This window comes from Columba livia, chromosome 4 (assembly GCF_036013475.1).
Source record: "Columba livia isolate bColLiv1 breed racing homer chromosome 4, bColLiv1.pat.W.v2, whole genome shotgun sequence".
NCBI lineage: Eukaryota > Metazoa > Chordata > Aves > Columbiformes > Columbidae > Columba > Columba livia.
Genome location: NC_088605.1, coordinates 54,353,717 through 54,376,271, shown reverse-complemented (window position 1 = coordinate 54,376,271; position 22,555 = coordinate 54,353,717). Strand labels below are relative to the sequence as shown.

The 22,555-nt window shown below is 38.8% G+C and overlaps 1 protein-coding gene across 4 annotated transcripts in view; it reads right to left on the bottom strand.

The window, feature by feature from the left end:
- Positions 1-22,555, bottom strand: part of PTPN13 (protein tyrosine phosphatase non-receptor type 13) — a 120,801-nt gene that overhangs the window by 29,904 nt on the left and 68,342 nt on the right. For 3 of the 4 annotated variants that reach the window (XM_065061800.1, XM_065061801.1, XM_065061802.1), the window contains exons 8-19: positions 21,823-21,918; positions 19,304-19,403; positions 12,155-12,374; positions 10,630-10,704; positions 10,346-10,520; positions 9,153-9,306; positions 8,867-9,005; positions 8,307-8,459; positions 6,709-6,891; positions 5,567-5,729; positions 1,488-1,911; positions 1,223-1,320 (exon numbers count right to left, since the gene is read on the bottom strand). In XM_065061800.1, coding sequence (XP_064917872.1) covers positions 1,223-1,320; positions 1,488-1,911; positions 5,567-5,729; positions 6,709-6,891; positions 8,307-8,459; positions 8,867-9,005; positions 9,153-9,306; positions 10,346-10,520; positions 10,630-10,704; positions 12,155-12,374; positions 19,304-19,403; positions 21,823-21,918 — 1,980 coding nt within the window. Of the gene's footprint in view, positions 1-1,222; positions 1,321-1,487; positions 1,912-5,566; positions 5,730-6,708; positions 6,892-8,306; positions 8,460-8,866; positions 9,006-9,152; positions 9,307-10,345; positions 10,521-10,629; positions 10,705-12,154; positions 12,375-15,211; positions 15,363-19,303; positions 19,404-21,822; positions 21,919-22,555 lie in introns of those variants that run through there. The other variant, XM_021289191.2, reaches the window with a different exon arrangement.

Here is a 22,555-nt window from a genome sequence, read left to right as displayed (position 1 = left end):
TTTTGCAAACCTCTGAACCCTAAAGTTTCAGCTAATGCATTTCACCATGCAAAGAATGTGCATCCCCCAGCACTGGCAATGTGATTCAGCAGGACTTTTTGACATGTAGCAAAGATCCTTATCACAATTGCTGCCCACAAGATTATGAGTAAGCAGATGATGACGCTAATTGTAAAGCTTAAAGCAGAGGATAAATGGCTGCAACCAGTCACTACAGACTCTCCATGCCTCACCTCACATTTCAAGTGCAGTGCGGGCAGATGCAGCAAGTATTTATATGTCACACTCTGGCTTTCTTTTTTTGGTCATGTTGTTTATGAACAGCCCATAAACATAACCTTCTTCTACTTTTTACGAAGTTCTGTAACTAATCAATATCTTTATACTAAGCAAAGCAATGAAAGTAAGCTAGCATTGCAAATGTGTCAGTCATAGTTTCTGTTATTCTAACACGGAACCTCCTATAACCAGAAACTGATGACACAGATATTAAAAAACTATCTACAACAAATCAATGTGCAAGTTGAAGTCTATTCAGCTGCTCTGAAACTTTTTTTTCCAATTTTATGTGAACTCTTATTTTTACTGCCCACTAAGACTATTTGTGTGCAATCCTCGCCAAGAAAATGGAATATGTATGTCTGGCTTAGCTCATTACAAAAGTGTTTTTGTGAAACACTCAATACCCTGCAAAATTGTACCTAATTTATTATATCCAAATAAGACCTAACCCAAAAGAACTCTGCAACTCTGCAGTTCCTGCTCAGAGGTACCAGCCAACAGCCAGCTTATGCCACATTGAGTCCACTTCCAAAAATTGCTCCCTGCACACTTTCCACACAAAACACTAGAAAAGTTCAAGTTTGACAAACAGACTGTGAAGACTAGCAAATTTGTAATAGATCCCTACAATAAAAGAGTACTCTGAAGTGACGAAATGGAAGGTGTTTTCTGGAACAGCTTTCACTGTCAAATACTAGTACTGTGCACACCTGTGTACAGACTGGTGTTTTTAAAGGAGGATTTTTTTTATTTTATTTGCTGCAACAACTATTCAGGAACAATGGGCAACTGGCTGGGATTACTTTAACATTTAACACTCTGTTCCCTTTTTCAAATCAAGATATTAACATCTGTTAATGAATACATCAAAGCGTTACAGCCAAAGCAATTTTAGAGGTTAGTTAGTAAATACAGTAATATTATTTTTTTGCATGCTGACCTACAACATAGGCTTGACCGGTATCTTCAATGGATGATGAGTCTGATTCATTTTTCTTTCTTTCAGGGCTTCTACTTAAACCTGCATGAGATTTTGAACTTAAAGGGGAGAAGGAGAGAAGGGAAACCAGACAGAGGGAAGAAGAAGTTGGGAGAGGGAAGGATCAATGTAATAAAATAATGGCATGAATAATAAATCAAAACTGATTCAAAATGTACATTGACTGTACACAAAGATAGTGCAGGGCAGTCAGAGAGACTCTTACTTGCTCAGTTTCAAGGCTCCTGCTGCTGACCCAGTATCAAATTTTGGCATTTGCTGAAAGACTCTGCCCATTATGTCTTCTATTTTTTGGGGGGAAGAGTCCAGAGCAGTAATAATACTTTTTCTTGGGGGGTAAACTGAGATGTGGCTCTGACTCAGATCATGAAATGACTTGCTCATAACCCTGGGTCTCTCCTCCCACGGAGTCTTCTCATTCTTGTCCTTCGAGGAGCTGGGAAGTGGCTGGAAGAGCGAGAGCTCAGAGCAGGACAGCTTCTTCAGAATCTCTGCTTGAACAGACAGAGGTCGAACGGCAAGTCGGTTCAAAGTGCTGCTGGCCAGGCTACCAGTACTGATTGCTCGTCCCATGTTGAAACCTTTGACAGACTCCGCATGAAGGTTGAGGCTCCTAAATGAAGCCCTTTCTGGAGACAAACAAACAAATTTAAGTTATACAGCAGACCTAGTGTGACCTCCTTGTGTAAAGTGTGCATTTTGAATGACTGGCTCACACAAAGCTCTAGATGCTCAGAAATATGTGCTGTCATCAGGTACATATAAACAACCACAAGGCAGTTTGCTCAGGAAGCAAAGTTTGTAGTTCATGGCATTACATTAACTTGACCATCTATTACACTGATGTCCAGAAAACACAGAATAGCAGAATATTTATCTCCTTAGTAGTAAGGAGACTCATATTTCCTGTTAAACTGCTGTGCCTTACAGACAGGCACATCACCTTGTTCTGCAAAGCAAATAATATCCTCAAGCCAAGTGACCTGGAACACTACACTTCCTTTAACCTGCTTGTATAAGTCTTTTCTAGAATTTTAACCAGTAGGGCTCCCCCACTTCTACACTACCAGATTCTACCAAGCTTCCATCCAACCATTACTCAGTTAACTTCACATGAGTCCCTGACACACAGTACAGCTGCAAGTTTGTGGGAGTTTTGCAGCATCTCTACCTGGTTCAAGTGCATCAGGTCATTCAGGTGAACTCAGGGACTTTCCCTGCCAGAAACATTCTAAACGTTTTAGCACAGAACAGAAAGTGCTGACTGGAGTTTGCCAGACTTTTTGACTCCTGAACAAGGATTCCCTTAAGCAGCAGAGAGAAACAGGTTTTGGATTCTAATTAAATTACTGTCAGCTGAGTCGTGGGAACTGTCTGGGTGGATGTTCTTAGCTGAAAGCAAATGCAAGATAATACAGCTTAGTCTAACCCCCTCTTAATTCAGTGCAAAGCTGAGTTGGGCTCATTTCTATTAGCCTAACTGCCTCCCTAGGCTATCAGTTAAGTTCCTGTGGCTTGGCTTTCACGCAGAAACTTGATAAGCTGCGGCAACATGTTTGCTGGTTAGAGGTTTTAAAGGAAATTCAGGCTATCTGAACCCTTCATAAACTTCACTGATGTCCTGGAGGCAGTTCACAGGGAAGACTGATGAAAAGCAATCCTCAACCACATATAGATTTCTGATTTAAACTCCATGTAGAGCTGTGCAACTTTTTGGTATGCATCATGCATCAGCATTACTAAATGCTGCAGTATTCATCATTGAAGAGTATATTTGGCAAACTCAGCACTGCCATTCCAAAATACATTCCTTCCTCTAATACCCAGGGCAGGAATTAAACTGCAACAGTAACTCACGCTTTCTTTGTAACAAGCACACAGATTCAGAAGATTTCGTATTTTTTGTCCTTTTTAAAGGTGAATTAGCATACAACCAGCACTTCCTTACCCACATTAAATACCCCCTTTTGGCCGCAGCCACCAGACAAACTAGATGAGCTATAAAAGAATGGTTTTACTGGATAAGACCAGAGATCTATGAATCTCAGTTTCCTGGCTCTGACAGAAGCTATGAATGACACTTGCTCTTGTTGAGTTCCCCTCCAGGGGAGGATTACCTTAATAAAATATTTTAAGATCTCTTCTCTTGACATTTTACCTACCCTCTGCAAACACCAAACAGGATTTTACGATGGATTTCAGATTAACACTTTCACGTCATTATCCAAATAGACATTAGGTCTTTCACGCCTTCTGCCAAACCCTGAACTGAAAATTCTCGTGTGCTCAAAAGTTGTCCTTCATAAGTCTGACTGAACCCTCAGTTATTCTTTGTGCTTTTCTACATCCCTGTTTAGGAATCCAGACATCTGTCTTAAACTCAGTGCTCAGTTTTGTTCACTGCATGGCCACAGAAGTTGTGTAAAAAAGAAACCATCATTTCTCACATTATAGTTTATCTCTGTCCTTGTGTACCATAAAATTGCTAGTATTTTTTTTTTTAACTTTGTCTTTAACCCCTTTCTATTCATGCGTAAAGAACGTTATTCAAGAGGTGTTATTGTTTAATTTTCCGAGCCTAATTCTTCCCATTAGATTTACATGTGCTAAAATGCTTTCTCCCAGAATCAGTCCTTAAGTAAGAAACATTCAAAATATACACTTTCTGTGGTGATCAGTCTCGAGTGAATAATATTGTCACCTGCTCTTTTCTTTACTGTTTTGCTGAGTGCTTCCAACCCCCAATTTTTACTGATATTTTAAGAACCCCAGAAAAAACAAATGAACAAACAACAACAATAAAACCACCAAAATTGACGCTTCTGCAGGCCAAGAATAATGCTTCCCAAATACCGCCTGGGATTTCACTGCTCTAACAGAAGAAAAGCAGCACTTATAATTAATTTAATATTTTGATTAGTTGCTTGGTATTTTTTTTTCACTTACCTCTATTACAATACTTTGTTTTTTTAAAAATATTATTCTAGGAACTCTGTTGCTCTCTATATATATGCAGGGAAGAGAAACATGGCTAATCAATGCAGATCAGTAAAATTGTGACAATAGCAATTATTTCTACTTTTAGTAACCAAGCATAATGGAATACTAATTTATTTGCTTCTGACTAGAAATGACTGATGACATTTCAGACCTCTGAATTCAAAGTGATCTGCACTGCATAGACCAAACTATTATTTTCCAAACTCACAAAGCACAACACGTACTGCATGAGAGAGAGCAACTAAGTGTGCAGCACCAAGAAAGCCTTCAAGGTGCTGTCTTTCTTTGTGTTTCAGGATAAGCAAGCGCTATGTTAGGGAACAGCACAAAAGTTATAAGTCACTTGGTCTTACTTCTTCGCACTAAGTTGCTTGAGCCCAACAGAATAGAAAAAAAGGCTGCAGAGTTGCCACATGCCTTCCTGCCTCCCCCCACCTCCTTTTTTTTCTTTTTAAAAATCCAGATGCCAGTCTCCACAGCAATGGGGTCAGACTCTCTCCCAGCTACACTACTGGAAATCTGGATTAACAGCAACTGGAATGCAGACAGACAAAACCAGGGAACAAAGAAAGAATGAGGAAGCAGACTGACCAAAACAGCATTTCCAGGCTGCACTGAAGGCCAGCCAGGCACGTGAGTTCTGCTCCAAGTAGTGAAGAAATGAGTACAGAGGCTTTTTTCAAAGAACGCATTCTCCAATTAAAGGACATCATTACATTTTCTGTTATACACAAAAGGTAGATGGTCATTCTGAAGAAAACCTGCTAGCATCAGCGTTGTTCCTTACCAGGCCTACCAAACATTAAGTGGAACAAAGACAGTTACACCCACAGCTTACAGATGCAGCATCGTTAAATGCTCCCTATTGTATTTGCCCTAGCATGATTGCACCATTTTATCTTTAATTCCATATTATCAAAATGATTCATTTCACAATCAACAAAAGGTAAAAATCCCATTATGGAAATATCTTCATGTTCTTTCTGAAAAATGCCAAAATCCATTCATCAAATGAGAAAGTACTATTAGTGACCTATTTTTAGATTCTTTTATTCAAGAGGAGCTGCTGCGTGCCAGCTCTATGTGATCTGCCAACTCTTTTCTTTCCTTAAACAAAACCTAAAAAATATAATGAGTGGATTCCCTTTGTACCACAAGCCCTTCAAATGCAGAGCTACAAGATGTAGCACTCTGCAGAAAGACAGAAGCTAAAGCTCAGTTTTCCTTCTTACAAAAATACATGTAGATTGCTATTAAAAGCCAACACAGCATCACCGTCCTTACCAATGTCCTGAGTGTCTTGGTTGCTCTGCCTGGTTCTCATCTGTAGTTGGAACTTATGCTGGGAAGAGCAGAGATGCAAAAGGTACTGGCAAGTCTTACTGTTGTCAGTCTGAAATGCATGCTTGATACCATCTGATGTATTCTGCAAAGTTATTTTCTTCTTCTACGTGACAGAGAAAAAAAAAAAAAAAAAGTTGAAGGCAATGATCTCTTTTAGCCTAGAAAGAATTTTGCACAGTTACAGCATTCAAACTTTCCTGAAGCAAATGCACCAATGGGTGAGATTCTGTTCAAAATAAGGGCTGAAAGTAATTTGATATTTACAAAGCAGCACTTTAAAGCTACTTCTGGGCTAGCCAAGATGGTACTTTATTATTATTTAATCTGTCTCTGTTACTGTTAGTGCTGACTACTGACAACCAGTACTGTCACACTTTGCAGGACAGCACTTTCCAAGGCCTCTCAGGAAGTCCCAAGTGGTGCTGCAACTCAAGAGAAAAAGAACTAGGTGCTCATCTAATTATGAAATCTACAAGTTAATATTCTGGGTCTTAAAGTAATCTTTTTAACATTTTTTAAACTTCAACTTAGCAATTCTAGTTAAAATCATATCACAGATTAAACAGGCTACAGGTTTTCAACACGGTATCAGACAGAGTTAGAAGTACTGTTTTCTATACCCACATAAAGGTGAGTATTAGAAGCTCAACATCTCATTAAACACTGGCCTGTGACCACCAGCTTATGGTGTCCCCACTGAAGTCAGCTGGTATTGTCCAGGTCAAGTGTCAGCTCCTTTCACCCATTATAATTCAACTTAACTGCTCTGGGAAATAAAACAACTTTAAAACAACACGGGTGCAGCTCCGAGTTACACAGGTGCTGAAGTCTCTTCTGAGGCCGGAACTTCAGCAGCATAGAATGCAAGTTAAAAAAATTAAAAAATTAATAATAAAAAAAATCTTTAAAACATCAAAATTCCTGTTTCAATCCCGTAATACAACACTGCTCAGCCACACAAAATATAGCTACAGATTACGCTGTAAAACAGCAGCTTAACTTGCAAAAATAATCAACACCCAAACCCAACATCTGATGATACATATACAGACAGACAGACAGAGGAAAAGAAACCAACTTACACTAAAGGATATTTTCTTTGTCTCCCTCCACGGGAAGCGTAGTACAGGTGTGCGGGCACCATTACGAACTTCAAAAATGACGACTCCCTTGGAGCACACTCCCAGCAGGATACCTGTTTGGGATCTCTTCTCAGGCAACACGTGATGAAGATGAACACCATATTCTGTGAGCCTCTGACACAACTGCACAGATCAAAGAAATAAAACTTTTAAGAGCACAAAGTTACGTTTTTTTTATACCTCTATATAAATACTTTTAATATATGCATAGATATACATGAATTTTAGCAGAAAGATTCCTCTATGCCTGATGATTTCACTTACACAGTTCACAGATTGTACAACAGAGATACATCAGCATTAACTGCTCTAGATGGTTAAAAGTCTCAGTAGAATTTGTTGACCTGCCAAATACTACAGCAAATGAACCTAGCATTAAAATCAAACAACAAAAGCATGAATCAAACTTCTGAGTAAATCAGACTTGCACAAACCAATTGCTGGCAACAAACTGTAACTAGCCAGATGCACTTGTTAACAACACATTTCTTAAACACAGAATTAGATTAACATAGCAATTCTGTGATCACATTAAGGCATCACAACTGCCAAAAGATGCAGTTTCACTCACTTTGCACTCCCAGACATTCAGTCCAGCTGTCTGTTCAGTACTGGCAGGAATAAGGCATTGATGTAATGAATCAAACAAGGGAATCTAACTGCTTTCCCCACCCACAGTGAGACCAGGTTTAGCTAGGATCAAGTCCCCTACTCTTGTTCTGTGTAGCTAAGTTATTAGAATCATAGAATCATTTTGATTGGAAAAGACCCTTAAGATCATTGATTCCAACCATAACCTAAATCTAGCACTAAACCATGTCCCTAAGAACACTTCTGCCAAAAAATCGGCAGCCTCAGAGGGGGCAAAATCAGCTGGGTGCTTTTTCCACTGCCTTTGCCAAGGGACTGTGGAGCTACAGATGACTGGAATTACAGTGTCATGGTTATTTCACTGTCTCAGCAGCAAACCACTGAACTTGCTCTCAGCCACTGTATCAAGGCAGGACCTGATCATTATCGCATGAGCAACAGCAGCAAAAACCATAATCATGTTTCTTAATGGGTCCTTTTAGAATAAACCAAATATATTTGTGATTACAGTTTTCCTGCCATCTTACAATGTATCTACACTAGTAAGTCTGCTTGGTAATGCGTCTGGCTTGCTTCATACCAAGCAGTATACACAACATTAACTGTAACAAAACTTTTCATAAATATTTTTTCTTCTCAACAGAAAGAATAAAGGATCTGAGGAACACAAGGTGTGCTGCCTCATAATCACAGCTCCCTTTAGAGTAAAGACAAGGATTGATAGTTGCTTTTATATAGTTTATTTAAGCAGGAAGACTTCCTTCCCATCCATTATGATATCACTTGCAATGAGGCATCTTTTCAGATGATCTCTTCTGATTTCCTCCTTTCAGCACTATTCAGAACCTGAGTTGTTTTCCTCTGTTTTCACTTAAATTCCATGCACCCACATTCCCACAAGGAATTTTAAACTCACAGATAAAGGAACTGAACTGCTGCCCACTTACCTTCAAAAATTCTAACTCTGTCTCTTTTTCAGATGCACCCACATAAGTACTATGCAATTTTGGTAGCTCTTCCTTGATGTAGGACAGATCTAGTTTCTCCAGCACTCTAGCTGGAACATAGTGTTCTAGTCTGAAATACGACATGCCATGCACCTACAACACAAAACATTTTTGTGACGGCATCTCCATATACTACTCCATGAGCACAAATGAAGCATAAACATTTATTTTACAGAGAATCATATATTACAATTGAGTACGGGGAGGGACTCAGCATCTCAACTCTGACCCAGAGCTTCATTTCAATACAGTTTCTTCCCATTCAAGCCTGACTGTACTTCCACTGAAGAGAGTGGGTTCAAACACACAGATCTCGAACTAAATTCTACAATAGCCCTGTGTTAGACTAGAAGAAAACTTGTCCACAGCAAAAATTGCCAACAGCCTATCAGCTGAGCTTTCAGACTGAGGTCGAACTGTGAAGCATGCGTGGCAGCTCCATCCATTTCTTAATTAAGCAGCAAGAACAGAGTTTCTGAGAGGTTAAACTGGTGGCATACCTCTGCCTGGTAATCTCCATACTCAGCTTGGAGAGCTAGGGATGCTAATAATAAGGCTGTCTCGTCATCACAGTGCATCCTGTCTTCTAGAATGTCCTTCCGCAACTGCAGATAGTACTGATGACAGGTCAGTGTGTGCCTAGAAACAGGAAAACAAAACAAAACCCCACACCATCTTTGGTACCCTTCCTGTTATAGCAAATATCCAGTATTTTATTAATATCAAATTTCTGTCTACAAATTTAGGGCTTAAGGGGTTAATTTTTTTTTTTTTTCATACACTTACTGTATAAGACTGACATCATCCACAAAAAACTTTATGCGAAAAAACAGGGTGAAGTTGACAGGGGGCTTGTTCTTTTTCTTCAGTTCTTCTTTCCATCCTTCTGGAGCTACTTTACTTAGCTTTATGTCAGGATCAACGAAGAAAAATTCATTGTCTGCCATGAATGTTAAAGGGAAGCACATGTGTAAAAACATTAAAATTGAATATTTTCTCCAGCTGGAGGATCAATACCAGATTTACAACTGAAATTCGGTTTTGAACAGTAAGATTTTCTGCTGATTAACAATGACTTATAAGCACAATAGCTATTAAGGGGATCACTGAATAAGTGCAGAAGAAATAATTTTTTAGTTATCCCAAAGGTAACAGTGGAAAAAAAAAAATGTTACCTTCTCTGACAGATACAAAATAGGAGATACAGTTTCTTTAAAATTTCAAATTTCTTATCCCATAGGAAATTCAAAATCTCTCATTCCATTCCTTCCTTACAACTTCGTCCCATTTACATTTCTGCATGTTTACATTTTGCAATGTTTTTAAGGCTTTCTAACTTGCCGAGAACACTGGAGGCCTGCCATGGACAGAGTAAGCTCTTGGGCTGCTAAGAGCTTTTATCTCATGTCAATATTCTGAGTGCTACAGTTCTGCAACAGCCTGCGAGAAAAACTGACAGGAAACTTGTGTCTGAACACATTAGTTCTGCCACAACGACCTTCTCACCAGTTTGTGGGGTGGAGGCTGGGACAGTCCAATTTCTGGTCTGTTGTAACAGCAAAAAATTAGCCGCTCAGGAGCAACTCCCTTTACACAAGAGGCCCTTCTATACATCTCAGCTGGCTTGCTTCCACAAGAGCATGCAACATTGCCCAGGGCATATTAAGAGACCCCAAAGCCCTTTGGTGTCCTCTGAGGAACACTAGTCAGAGTGAAGGTAGCAAAGAACAGGGAAGGAAACTGGGCAACCAAAGGGAATAGGCAGCCCAAGACAAGCTGCCAGTACTCAGGCAAACACATGATTTTAATGTGCAAAGTTGTTCTTCATTCAGGAATGCTTTTTTCCCCAGTGCAAGAGAATGTATCTCAAGGTAAATGCTTTGTAGATGCCAGGCAGTCTCTGCTTATCTTTTCTCAATACCATGCAGCTAATTCTTCTTATTCTGTACCCGTCAACTATATCAAATCATTATTCTTACCTCTTAAAGTAGCCAATCCAAACAGGTGATGCTCCACCAAACCAATATGGGCAACAACCATGTCAAAGACATCTTTACATATCGTTTTGGTGTCACAGGTCAGCTCCAGCTTCTGCCCGCTTAGAAGCATCACATTTACTTTTCGCCTGGTGTCATCGTTCTTCCCTTTCTTAGTCTGCATTTTGCAAAATAAAATATCCCAACATTCACACTCGTGCTAAAAGCGCATTAGTCAGTTTAACATACTCCCCCCCCGACTGACTGCTGAACAGCCCCTTTCTTACCAAGATAGACTTTGGTAGGTCCAAGGAGATGAATGGCTCAATCGTCATTTTCACAAACTCAGGGCCAAAGAAATTCTGTCAGTCACAAGAGTATGAATTAACACTGTGTTGCTAGAACAACAGACTGAGGCACATTTAACTCCTGCCCTACAAATGCTAGAGAGCAACCAAAGGCTGAAAGCAGAGAATTGTACTGAATTCATCCCACGAGCTGGTGAATCCAAAGAACATGATTTTGCCACCATGTACGCTAGATACAATGGCAAACTACAGTGTTGGCGACATCATTACTCTGTGTACTTTCCGTCATTTGCTGGGCAAGAGCCAATAGTTTAATATTATTTGTCTTTCTTTAACACATGGGGCATGGGTTGCATATTTGGACCATCTGGGATTATCTCAGTAAGCAACTGCCTGACACCAGTGAGTTTTTCTGCACTGGGGGCAATTCTGCCTTGGCAAATCTCTGCCTGTGACACACGAGTCTCATCTCCTGAAGACCAAAATGTTTCAGTTTAATTCCATCTGCTGGGTTCAAGTAGAGATCACGGCCAATTTCTGTCTGCCTGTAGACAAATAAATGTTCCCTATTTCACCCTCTAAGCTACAGGAGATCACTTGTTCAAACTGTTAAAGGAAGTCCTCTGCACAATACCACATTAAAAAAGTGACCCAAGATTTATCTTTTAAGGGGAAATCTTAATTGACTACCACCTACTGTGTACTATAGGCAAAACATCTACATGTAAACCTCCTGAGGGGGTCAGGGAAAACCCCAACAACCTGGTTAGTTAAGGCCTACATGAACTAACTGCTCAGAGCACTATGGACTGGAGACAGCAACAGGATTGGGACAGCAAATTCACCTGACTCTTGTTTCAAGTTTTTCCTATCCTTAAAAAAATAATAAATACATCCACTTTACTGAAAGCAGCAGTAGAGGCCACCAAGCTGTCATCTTTTCTGAACATCAGCCACTCTCTTTACCTATACCTCTTTCTCTGTAATCTTTTATTTCATCCACATTCCAAAAGAGCTGGGAAAGGAAAAGCAGAGTTTGCACTGTGATTCAGGGTGAACCCAAGGGCCAAATGAATCCTCTCTGCCTTTCTTTAATTCATTTAATAACCTTTGATGCTGGTGGGACACATCCACATTTCACTAAGAAAAATAAATGCAAATCGAAGTGGTTGAAAACACCACAGAACACAGAAGAAAACTACACCTGACCTTGTTATGATACTACACTGTTTAACTGATGCAATCTTTAGTCAAAACTTGCTGTCTGTTTTAATATCTCTTGATGCAGCTTTAGGCTACAGAGCCACTAATGCCACAAAACCTCAGAAGTTTACCTTGTGAGAGCAGGTCTTCCCTATCAGAACAACACCAACCACCTAGTATTTAATCTGTTGATGATGGTTTATTACAGGACCCAACTTATGAATCCCACATATTAGAATTTCAGTCAAGACATGGCTTCATTTCAATGAAAATAAGAGTTTGCCTGAGACTAGGGCATTACCCTCAGTTTTCTTTGTGTCATGGCTGTTTCCAGGGCTATTTCTCTCAGCGGATCTCTGGTGATGTCAAGCATTGAGGTCCTAATTGCATCTCCTGCGTAGAGGTTAGGTCGGGACTGTCTGAGAGCCATTCTAGCTTGCAGTTGCATCATTTCTTCTTCCTGACGCTTTAACATCACTTCTTGACTTACTAGATTGCCTTCAAAGGGTGCTTCGTGCTGCCTGCGATACAGTCAGAGGGAATGAAAGACATCACAAGGTTTTCCTAAAACATTCTGCTGCTTTAAGCAAGTACCTAGCTGGAAATCCAGAACACAACATCTAGCTATCAAATACTATGTTAAATACAGCATTTATTCAGCAGCCAGGAGGTTAAGCGCTCCACAGCAATGCATCAGTATAGAAAATGTGTACAACACGCCAAGTTTCTACAGCTGCCTGCCATTTAATCATCTGAAAATAAAGACTCAGCTGCATTCTAAAAATACACTTGACACTACAAATCCAGTGAATCAGTACAAAACCACTGAATACACACAGGGAAGAAAAATATGAATGCTTTGAAAAATATGTTAATTTCTCTGTTCAAGCAGGGACTGTGAAAAAGGCATGCTTGAAAGAGAAAACTAAAACAATTGTGTACTTTATATAAGTAAATATTGCTCCAATCACTACCTGTAGCAATTCTTTATGAACTCTTCGCACAGCACTAGAATTTATCCCCTGATTTTTCCTGAGCAGTAGATTAAAATATTTATATATTTTATATGTATCAACATCCTCTATACTAAATCATTCTATGTATCATACTCTAACTTTTTCATAATCTTATTTTGCTGAAAAAACCCAACTCTTTTCTTTTAAATTCCTAAGAATGGTTTGGTCGATACACAGCTATCACAAAAAAGAAATTAGAGTCTAAATGAATAATCCAAAGGACAAAGAAGAGGAAAAAAAAAAAAACTATAACCCCCATCAGGATTTCTGAAAAACACAGCAACATATCCTTCAGTTATTTTCTCAGCAGATATGGATCCCAAATGTCCCACCAATTTTATTCCCTGTGGAAGGCAAGAAATCCATGTCCCATTTTGGGTGAACAACAGCCATTTTTTCAGTTGAAAAGCAGGAGGTTAGAAAATGCAAGCAGAGGAGAAAACCAAGAAAAATAAAACCAACTCATGGTCCCCCTCCTCTGTCCCATGCTTACAGAAAACAACCTTTGAAGCCCAAACTAATTATAAACCAATCAAGTCTTCCCTAGAAATCCTAAAGCAAGAAAAAACAGTGTTCTCCTTCCCTTGACATAACTATACAGAGGCAATTTTAAAAACAAATCAATAAGGGAAACTAACAAGACTTTCATTCACCAAAAAACACTTTCAGCAATTCTAAGCTAAGTATTAGTTTAGAATCTAAACTTTAGATGGTACACAAGAGCAATGAAAAACATGAAAAAGCAAAGAAAGCCTGCATATCATTGCACTGAAGTGTAGGAATACAGGTAAATACAGAGTAAGTCCTATACTGACGTACAGCCCTTTGTAGTAAAAGGTAATCTACAGATTTTAAAGACATTACATTTATATATCTACTTTCTAAAAGAAACTAAAGATACATTTGATGAATGACAAATCAGTTTAAAACGTAAGAGAAAACACACCAGTCCAGCCAGTATAGTTGTCTATGCTAATCAGTGGACATTTCATTTTTTTTTCCATTTTTTTTACTGCAAAGTTCGTAAATGAACGCCAATAGTGTGAACAATGCACCGCATTCTCTTGAACAATAAACTGCCACTAAAGCACCACGAACTAAGCAAAAGAATGCTGAGGTTCCTCAAATGGAAGTTCAGGGAAGATTTAGAGTAGATATAGAAAAATGTATAAACGTAAGCCCATTATCCTTTCTATTGTGCTGGGCTTTCATAGCATCATTCCCATTCTCCCTCCTCTATTCCTTTCTCCAACAGACTTAATAATGTGCACCTAAAAGGACAAAGTAATGAGAAAAGGCCTCAGACCTGCAAAGACTTGTGCACATGCTGAGCTTTTCACCAAGGGGAAGCTTATTAAGATCGACATATGTGGGAATGTTCACAATGAACTAAGTTAAATACACCCACAAGCACCCTTCAGATCAAGGTCTAAGGATGGGCTCTGAAATAAAACAAAAACAAACACTTTCTGAACATAAATATCTATGAATTATCAAAGGTGATATGAAAAAGTGCGACATGTTGCAACTGGCTGTATCTGAAAACACTTGCTAATGTGAACACCCTTACTGCAGAAAAAAAATCTTAAAAATAGCCCTTACTGCAGAAAAAAAATCTTAAAAATAGTCTTTTTAATACCATACAGCTCTGTGCAACAGGAGCAATCATAAGTTATTGTGCTCTGGCAGGGGGATTGGACTAGATGATCTTTCAAGGGCCCTTCCAATCCCTAATATTCTGTGATTCTGTGAAGTATTATTCTGTTGGTTTATCATTTTTGCTCACATGTATTAGTTTCTCTGAAAATTGGGGTGGGTGTGGGGCATCCGTGGAGGAAACTCAAAAACCTAATGTTTTCAAAGTTTTCTGAAGTTAGTACATAAGCACTATCACCAACCAGAAATCAGCACGCTTCAGTATCCTGGGTAAGTAAAACTAACTCAAAGCTTGGTCAAACTGTCAGTTTGTCACAGAGGGTATCAGCATGATTCACCCTTCAGGTTCCAAGACTAGGAATGCATCTCTCATTCTACAGAAGAGGAGACGTTGACACATCCAGCTAGAGCTCTTCTGTGAAGTTCAGAAGGTGCAAGTATTATTATTCCACTTAAAAAAAAAAATCCAAATTACATTCCTAACAGGTAACATCATAAAAGTGTGTTTAATATGGTTCCTCATCAGACAAATACTTGGCTGATCCTTTGTATTTTCATCCATGTTTGACTGCAAACCAGAACCTCAAAGTTACTTATTAACCTGAAGACGGTAGGTGAGCAGTCACCTGGGAGGCTGACTCCTATCAAAGAGGGAAGAGAGTTAACTCCTCACCTAGTGTACTTACCAAGAAATGAGCAGGTATTGGATCAGAGAAGGAAGCTGGAAGAAGGGAAGCAGGCAGGCATTCTCTAATGATTAGTGCAGTGGAAAGGTGAGGAACAGACTGAGAAAGATGGATGCCTTTTGGTAAGGTAGGAAGGAGATGCAAATGCAATCTAGTGGAAGGAAAAGGCAACAGAAGGAAGAGATCCGCATCAGCTGCTGCTCCTAGAGAGAAAAAGGAAGAAATAGTAAAGGAAGAAAAAAAGAAAAATAAGGACAAGAGTAAGGAATCCAAGAAGCAAAGAGGAAACACAGACACAAGTATTCATTGTCATGAGGAAAGCACTGCAAGAAGTTTAAAGGATAACAACAGTCACAGAGGATGAGATGGGTTTGAGTGTGCTCTTAAACTACTGAAAAAAGTCTATGGCTTCTGCTAGTTCAGGAGCAGATCAGCCCACCCAAACAGCACGAGTTGTGCTGGCTGGTAACTCTGAACAGCTTCATGTTTTTTTTTAATACTGGCAGCAAACTCCCTCCAATCCAAATTCCATTTGATTTACAACGCAGTTTTACAAGGATAATTCTGTGGATAATTACGCAGACTGCCTCTAAGGACATGCCACAGGAGCAGTAAATTTAATATGTATTAAAGTACAGATGGTATCTCTGAACACAGAGAAAAACACTGAAACATGCTCCCCAGTACTGATGGGACTCAAGCAATGGAGTAAGTCGCATCTACTTCCCCAAACCCTGAAATCAAATGACCAGTCAAAACCATAAACTCTGAGAATCTGCTCCGTGGAACCACTTGTTATCGGGAGTTTTAATTTAAGAGCTTATGTTTCTGAAGTTAAAAGAGCCAAGGTCTTCTGCAACACAAGACACTTTAAAGCAGCAACATGCAATGTTCTGGATAAAAATATCAAGTTACCTTCTTAGAAATCTCCCTGCTTAACTAGCTACCATCTTTGATGGTATTCCTTTTTACAGTTGTTAGCACTGGAAAGTTTTAACAGTTGTTGGAGAAAAAGAGTGAGAGAACGCGAGTGCTGTTTTCCACTCAGCTCACATAATTAACAGAGATATTATCTAAGTATTTTTTAGGACCGAATTCTCCTCCTGGCTGCTTTCCTGTTTCTCAGTGGGTCTATGAAAAAGCTAGCGAAACAAGTTTTCAGGAGTTCAGTCTCATTTTTCAGTCTTGGATATGCTTACTGGTCTGGTACTTAAATCTAAAAGAAAAAGAGAGAAAAAGAGAGAAAAAGAGAGAAAAAGAGAGAAAGAGAGAAGAAAAAGAGAGAAAAAGAGAGAAAAAGAGAGAAGAGAAAAGAGATGAGAGAAAAAGAGAGAAAGAGAGAGAAAGAGAGAGAAAGAGAGAGAAAGAGAGAGAAAGAGAGAGAAAGAGAGAGAAAGAGAGAGAAAGAGAGAGAAAGAGAGAGAAGAGAGAGAGAAGAGAGAGAAAGAGAGAGAAAGAGAGAGAAAGAGAGAGAAAGAGAGAGAAAGAAGAGAGAAAGAGAGAGAAAGAGAGAAAGAGAGAAAGATGAGAAAGAGAGAAAAAGAGAGAAAGAGAGAAAGAGAGAAAGAGAGAAAGAGAGAAAGAGAGAAAGAGAGAAAGAGAAAAAGAGAAAAAGAGAAAAAGAGAAAAAGAGAAAAGAGAAAGAGAAAGAGAGAAGAAGAGGAGAAAGAGAGAAAGGAGAGAAAGAGAGAAGAGAGAGAAAGAGGAGAAAGATGGAGGAAAGAGAGAAAGATGAGGAAGAAAGAAGAAAGAGAGAAAGAGAAAAAGCTTTTTCATTTTATGAAAATTAATGAGTATCTGTCGTACCATACTATGACATTTTTTGAACAAACGTAGAGAGTGGTATCTTTTAGTAAAGGCAGAGAGGAGGTAAAGCAGAAACAGGAGATTCAAAAAAATACTGAGCCTTGATGTAAGACTATAGTTACACACATCCAAAATTCATTCCATTGCTCAGCACAACAGGTAAGTCTATACTGCACTTATAAACCAATATTTTCCTTCTACATTTCATACATATACAAATTACTTCCATTAAAGGTACTGGTCTGAACAGAGCAATATAAAGTAAAATAATATAAAATGAACATGAGAAAGTATGTACTGTTCTACCACAACATTTTCACCTGCATAATAGGCCTCATTCATTTACAACACTGTGACTCGTTTACATACCACATACTACTTTGTTTCTGAAACATTTTGTAAATAGTAACCAAAGTTCTCTATCAGCATCCACAAATTACTGCTGTTTTATTCTGAAGTATAGCTACAGTGTTGAATTTGGCAACTTTCCTGGTTCAGGTCAAAGCCAATGCACAACAAGGCTGATCTAGCAGTATCCACCAAAAGAAAAAAAAAGTCAGTTAAGAAAGCTACGTGTGTGTTCTGTATACACAGTAGTAATCTGCTTTGCCATTTAGTGTGGTGCTAAGACAGCATAAAATGCAAAGCAGAAATTTACACCTCTTTAGCGGGGTTACATAGAACAACCAACCTGTAACCCAAGTCTTTGAAAATTGCCCTGAAAGCTCAGACACTAGCCCAAATTCTCCTGCGTCAAGACACGCGGGATTTCTAAGACTGCTTGGACACTGCGGTCTAACATATGTGCTGTTACACGAAGAGATCCCATATTCCTGCCAACAAAGCAGCAATCACTCAGCTAAGGAATGCTTAAATCCTTCTCCCCTGCAAGAAATGCCAATATATACATTACCAAATGACATTGCATTTTCAGGCAAAGTGTAAGTAGTAAGAAAAGCGATGCAGAAAAGCTGTCGAATTTTCCAAGTTACTGTTCATCACATACAGCTCATCTGATACCTGCCTTAGCCAGAGCCATTTAAAGCACACAACATATTCAAGAAGCAGATGTTCACTTGTTTTAATGGTGAAAGCACGGATCTAAGGCTTCCTCTTCACTGCATATCACCCTATATGCTAAATGAACACCTTTGACAGTTTTGCCACATCACCTGAAACAGGTCCAACCTTCGGACACCTCTAAGTTTCTTTAACAGAATAGAGCAGGATTGCCATCCAACTTACACCAAAAACATATAAATATCCTAAAATATTAAGTACAACAGCAATCCTTCTCATGATCCACCACAAACAAAGCAACAGGCTCCCATGAGAAGGCTTTGTTGTTGTAATGTGGTGAGGGAAGACAGGGAAAACACACATCTTTTTGTTTCCCCGTACTACAAAGGTCATTTGAGTAATTTTGAGCAAATATTCCGAGCTGATTCAGTGTCTGGCAGAAACTAGAAGAAGGAAACTTTCAAGCTAGAAGTTCCCTGTCAATAAAAATTCTCAAACTGTAACCACTCTCAAAATCTAACAGGTACGGCAAGACACATTGCTGCTGTACAAAAAAGCTGTACTAAGATGAGACATACAAAGCAGAACCTACTTTTTAAAACAAGACTGATGAATAGCACTGGAAAAATAAAAAGCAAACAGATGTAATATTACAATATGCAGCATAGCAAAATAAATTTCAAAAAGCATAAATTGATAGTGAAGTGGCCTGCCTAATCAGTTCTGAGGTTATGCAAAAAAAAAAATAAACCATCCAAACACAACAACATAAAACTAAGAGTTTGCCAGAATAACCAACCAAATGTGTGGCTTTTGGCTTATTTCAAAGAAATTGAATGCTGTAATTTCCTTGTTAAATAAAAAAATGCAAAATAATTGGTATCAATATTTTTTAAAACTTTATTTTAGTACAATCTTTAAAACTTTATTTTAGTACAATCAAAATTAAAGTTATTAAATATTTCCAAGCAGAACATGGTCCCTTCTAACAGATATCGCAACTTGACAGATCACAACCCAGTCTCCCTTAAATATGGCAACTCAATTCCCACTCCTAACTTACCTCTACGCCCCAGTGCACCACAAGACTTTTACTTCAGACAGCAGTATGTGGTTCTGAAATGCTAATTTCTTTCAAGTACAACATGCCATTTATTAACCTTAAACAGAAACTGGGATGGGAGCGAAAATTTTGCTTGCAGATTTAGAATGCTGTCTTTGATAAAGACACAGCACTTCAAGACATATTGTTTTCACAGGGTTTACCTTGCTCGCTGAGAATTAGCTTGGCTTGATGTGGAGATATCATCAGCAGCTGGCAAGGCACCACTGGCATCATCTCTCTTGAAACCTTCAGTTCTTCTCACTAGCAAACCAAAAGACAAATTAATACCTGACTGGGCAACAAAGCACATAGAGTAATCCAATCTAAAAATCAAGGAATTATCAAGTCATATGAGATTACTTAGAGGGAATCAGATTCGTGTGTTCTGCACAACAGCACTGCAGCATTAGATGAACTAGCATTATGAAGATTATTTCAGTTTTCTAAAGAATCTTATAGTTTCCCCCAACAAAGACAGCTGCACTACACAAATCCTTTAAAAAAGTATACTACGGAAGGCCTAAAAAAAACCCCACGCACAATTGCATGGATACCTTTCCAAGGTGACCTGGTTCTTTGTCAGCCATGAGTTGAGACATGTAAGTGGCAGAGAGATCATGCAAAACAAGAACAGAGTAAGACCAGCTAGGTAAAGTAACTATGCATCCAGTTCACAAGAAGGGAGTTAAGAAGCCAGCATATATATTGTTGAGCTCTGTGTTTTATTTTTATCCTTGGGATCTGACTCCTCCTTATAATTTTATTCAAAAAACAAACAAACAAACAAACTTTTGGTAATATACTAACCTGCTATCCTGTACATTTGTTGGTACGTCTTCCCATAGCAGCATCTGAGACACTTACCAACTGTCCTGGTTTTGGCGGGATGGAGTTAATTTTCCTTCTCATAGCTGTGTTTTGGACTTAGTATGAGCAGAATGATAGTGATATACTGATGCTTCAGTTGCTGCTCAGTAGTCAACGATTTTTTGGATTCCCATGCTCTACCAGGTGCACAAGAAGCTGGGAGGAGGCACAGCCAGGACGGCTGACCCAAGCCAGCCAAAGGGGTATGTATCCCATACCATATGCCATCATGCTCAGTATAGAAACTGGAGTTGGCTGGAATACTGCTGCTTGGGAGCAAACAAGCTATTGGCGTTGTGGGCAGTGTGCAATTGCATTGTGCATCACTTGTTTTGTATATTCTATTATTATTGTTACTACTATTATCTTTTCTTCCTTTGCTGTCCTATTAAACTGTTCTTATCTCAAACCATTAGGGTTTTCTTTCTCCTTTCTGATTCTCTTCCCCATCTGCTTGGTGGTGAGGGGGGTGGGGGGTGGGATGAGCAAGTGGCTGTGTGACCCTGGTTGCCAGCTGGGGTTAAACCACAACATCAAGTCTGATTTTGCAAACCACTTCACTTTCATCTCTTACAGTACTCTCAATAAACAGAGCTAGCAGGAGAGCTCTTACAGAGCACATTATAGCCCCTTGGAATCTGAAAACAGTTCTTTTTCATAGTCATTTCACTGAGTCCAGCAACACTACTGCTAGTAGCCAGAAAGGAGCTCTCTCTTTGCCTGTACAAACTTAGGAGTCGTTGACTTTGGACTGGAACACATAAACAGCCTGTTCTAAATGGCAATAAAAAGGAGTACATTACAGGAGCCTTGCTCCTTGTATATGCTCCTTAGGCTTCAGGCTCAGTAAGCAGGAAGACAGACAAAGATGAGGAAGGCTGAGAGAGCAGTGAATACCTGAAGGCTGGGTTGGAATTCTGTATGTGCAGAGTATCTACAGTGCAGCTATGCTCTAGTTTCCTAAATACTGCTTTCTGTCCACGTTTTCGTAAAATAGCTTGTCTCCACCACATGATTTTGCAAAGCTGATTATTCATTTAATCAGCTGTGCTCTCTGCTTGACTTCTTTTCACCATTCTAGCATTTATTTCAAAAAACACACCAGGTATTTACTTTCATGCTGTGCTTCCATTGCGTCATGAAAATCCCTCCTGCCATATATGAGTGAACACTCTTTCATACCATCTCCTGCTTTTCCAATCCATTAATTTCACAGAACTTACTTAAATTTATCTTGCAAATATCCTGTAGTATCTACTACTTTTGCATTACACTGAAATCCTTGGCCTATAAATTATCAATCATATAACCCTCAGAGTAAAACCAACTGATATAAAAATAATTAAACCATGTATGTCTCATAAAAAGCTTTTGCAATTTACTGTTGTAAAACAACTCCATCATTTTTGTGCCTCTGAAGTCAGCACATAATTTAAAACAAGCACTCCAATTAAAAGTTAACCATTTCCAGGTTTTCCTACCAAGTTCCCTTTCAGTGTGCTAAATGTCAAAGTCATTTTTGAACCATCTGCCAATTACGCTGAACTACACACAATATTGTAACTACATGAGATCATCTTACAACTTTGGATTAGTGGTAATTATCAAGCCTCCTACTAAAGATTTAACTTCATAATTTTGGGTCTATTTTTCATCTTTGACTTTTTTCTTTAGTTTTTCTTTCTTTCTTTTTTTTAAATTCAGGGTTTTTTGTTTGTTTGTTTGTTTTTGTTTGTTTGGTTGGGTTTTTGTGTGTTTTTGTTTGTTTGTTTGTTTGTTTGTTTTAAAAGAATTTTTTAAACACAGGTCTTACCTTGCCTAAAATCTTGTTCCGAAGAAATAACAGATGGACTTTCACTTGAAGTACTATAAACGTCACTGTGGTAAGATTTGTACCTTCTCAAAGGCTCTGAAAGTTTAAATCAGGATATCAGAGGAGTAAGAGAGCAACAGGTCAAATGCAAAAAAAATCAAATGCAGATTAATGTTTGAAATTTTAAAAAATATTTTCAAAACTTTTAAAAATTCTGGTCTGTGGTTATGGAGTCTGAAAGCAAACAGATACTGTGCAGTGGCATTCTGTCTCTGCAGCCCGAAGGTTCTGTGGTCTGCCTGGCCTCTCTTGGTTATCACTGTCCTCCGAACCTCACTGAACCATCATCACTCTCAAGATAAAACTAACAGTTAAAAGACCAACAAAACCCAAGACAAAACCCAATCCCCTCTGCAATCAAAACTGATTAAGATATATGGTGCACACCTCTTGTGTGTAAAAAATAACCACCGGGACTCAGTCTCTGGTTCCTTCAGGATGAAAAAGGAAAAATACCCACAAAGCAGGAACTGAAAAATTCATTCAGCTCATTTTTGACATCCACAAAATAAGATTAACAATCAATTAATAAGCCCCTCTAGGATATTTAATTAACCAGAACGGCTAAATTCATGTGATAAGAAATCAAAACAGCACAGTCTCATTTCCTACTCTCAATGGATTCTTTAAATAACATCCTAGAGCAAAGGACTTCACAGAAAGGATAAGTACT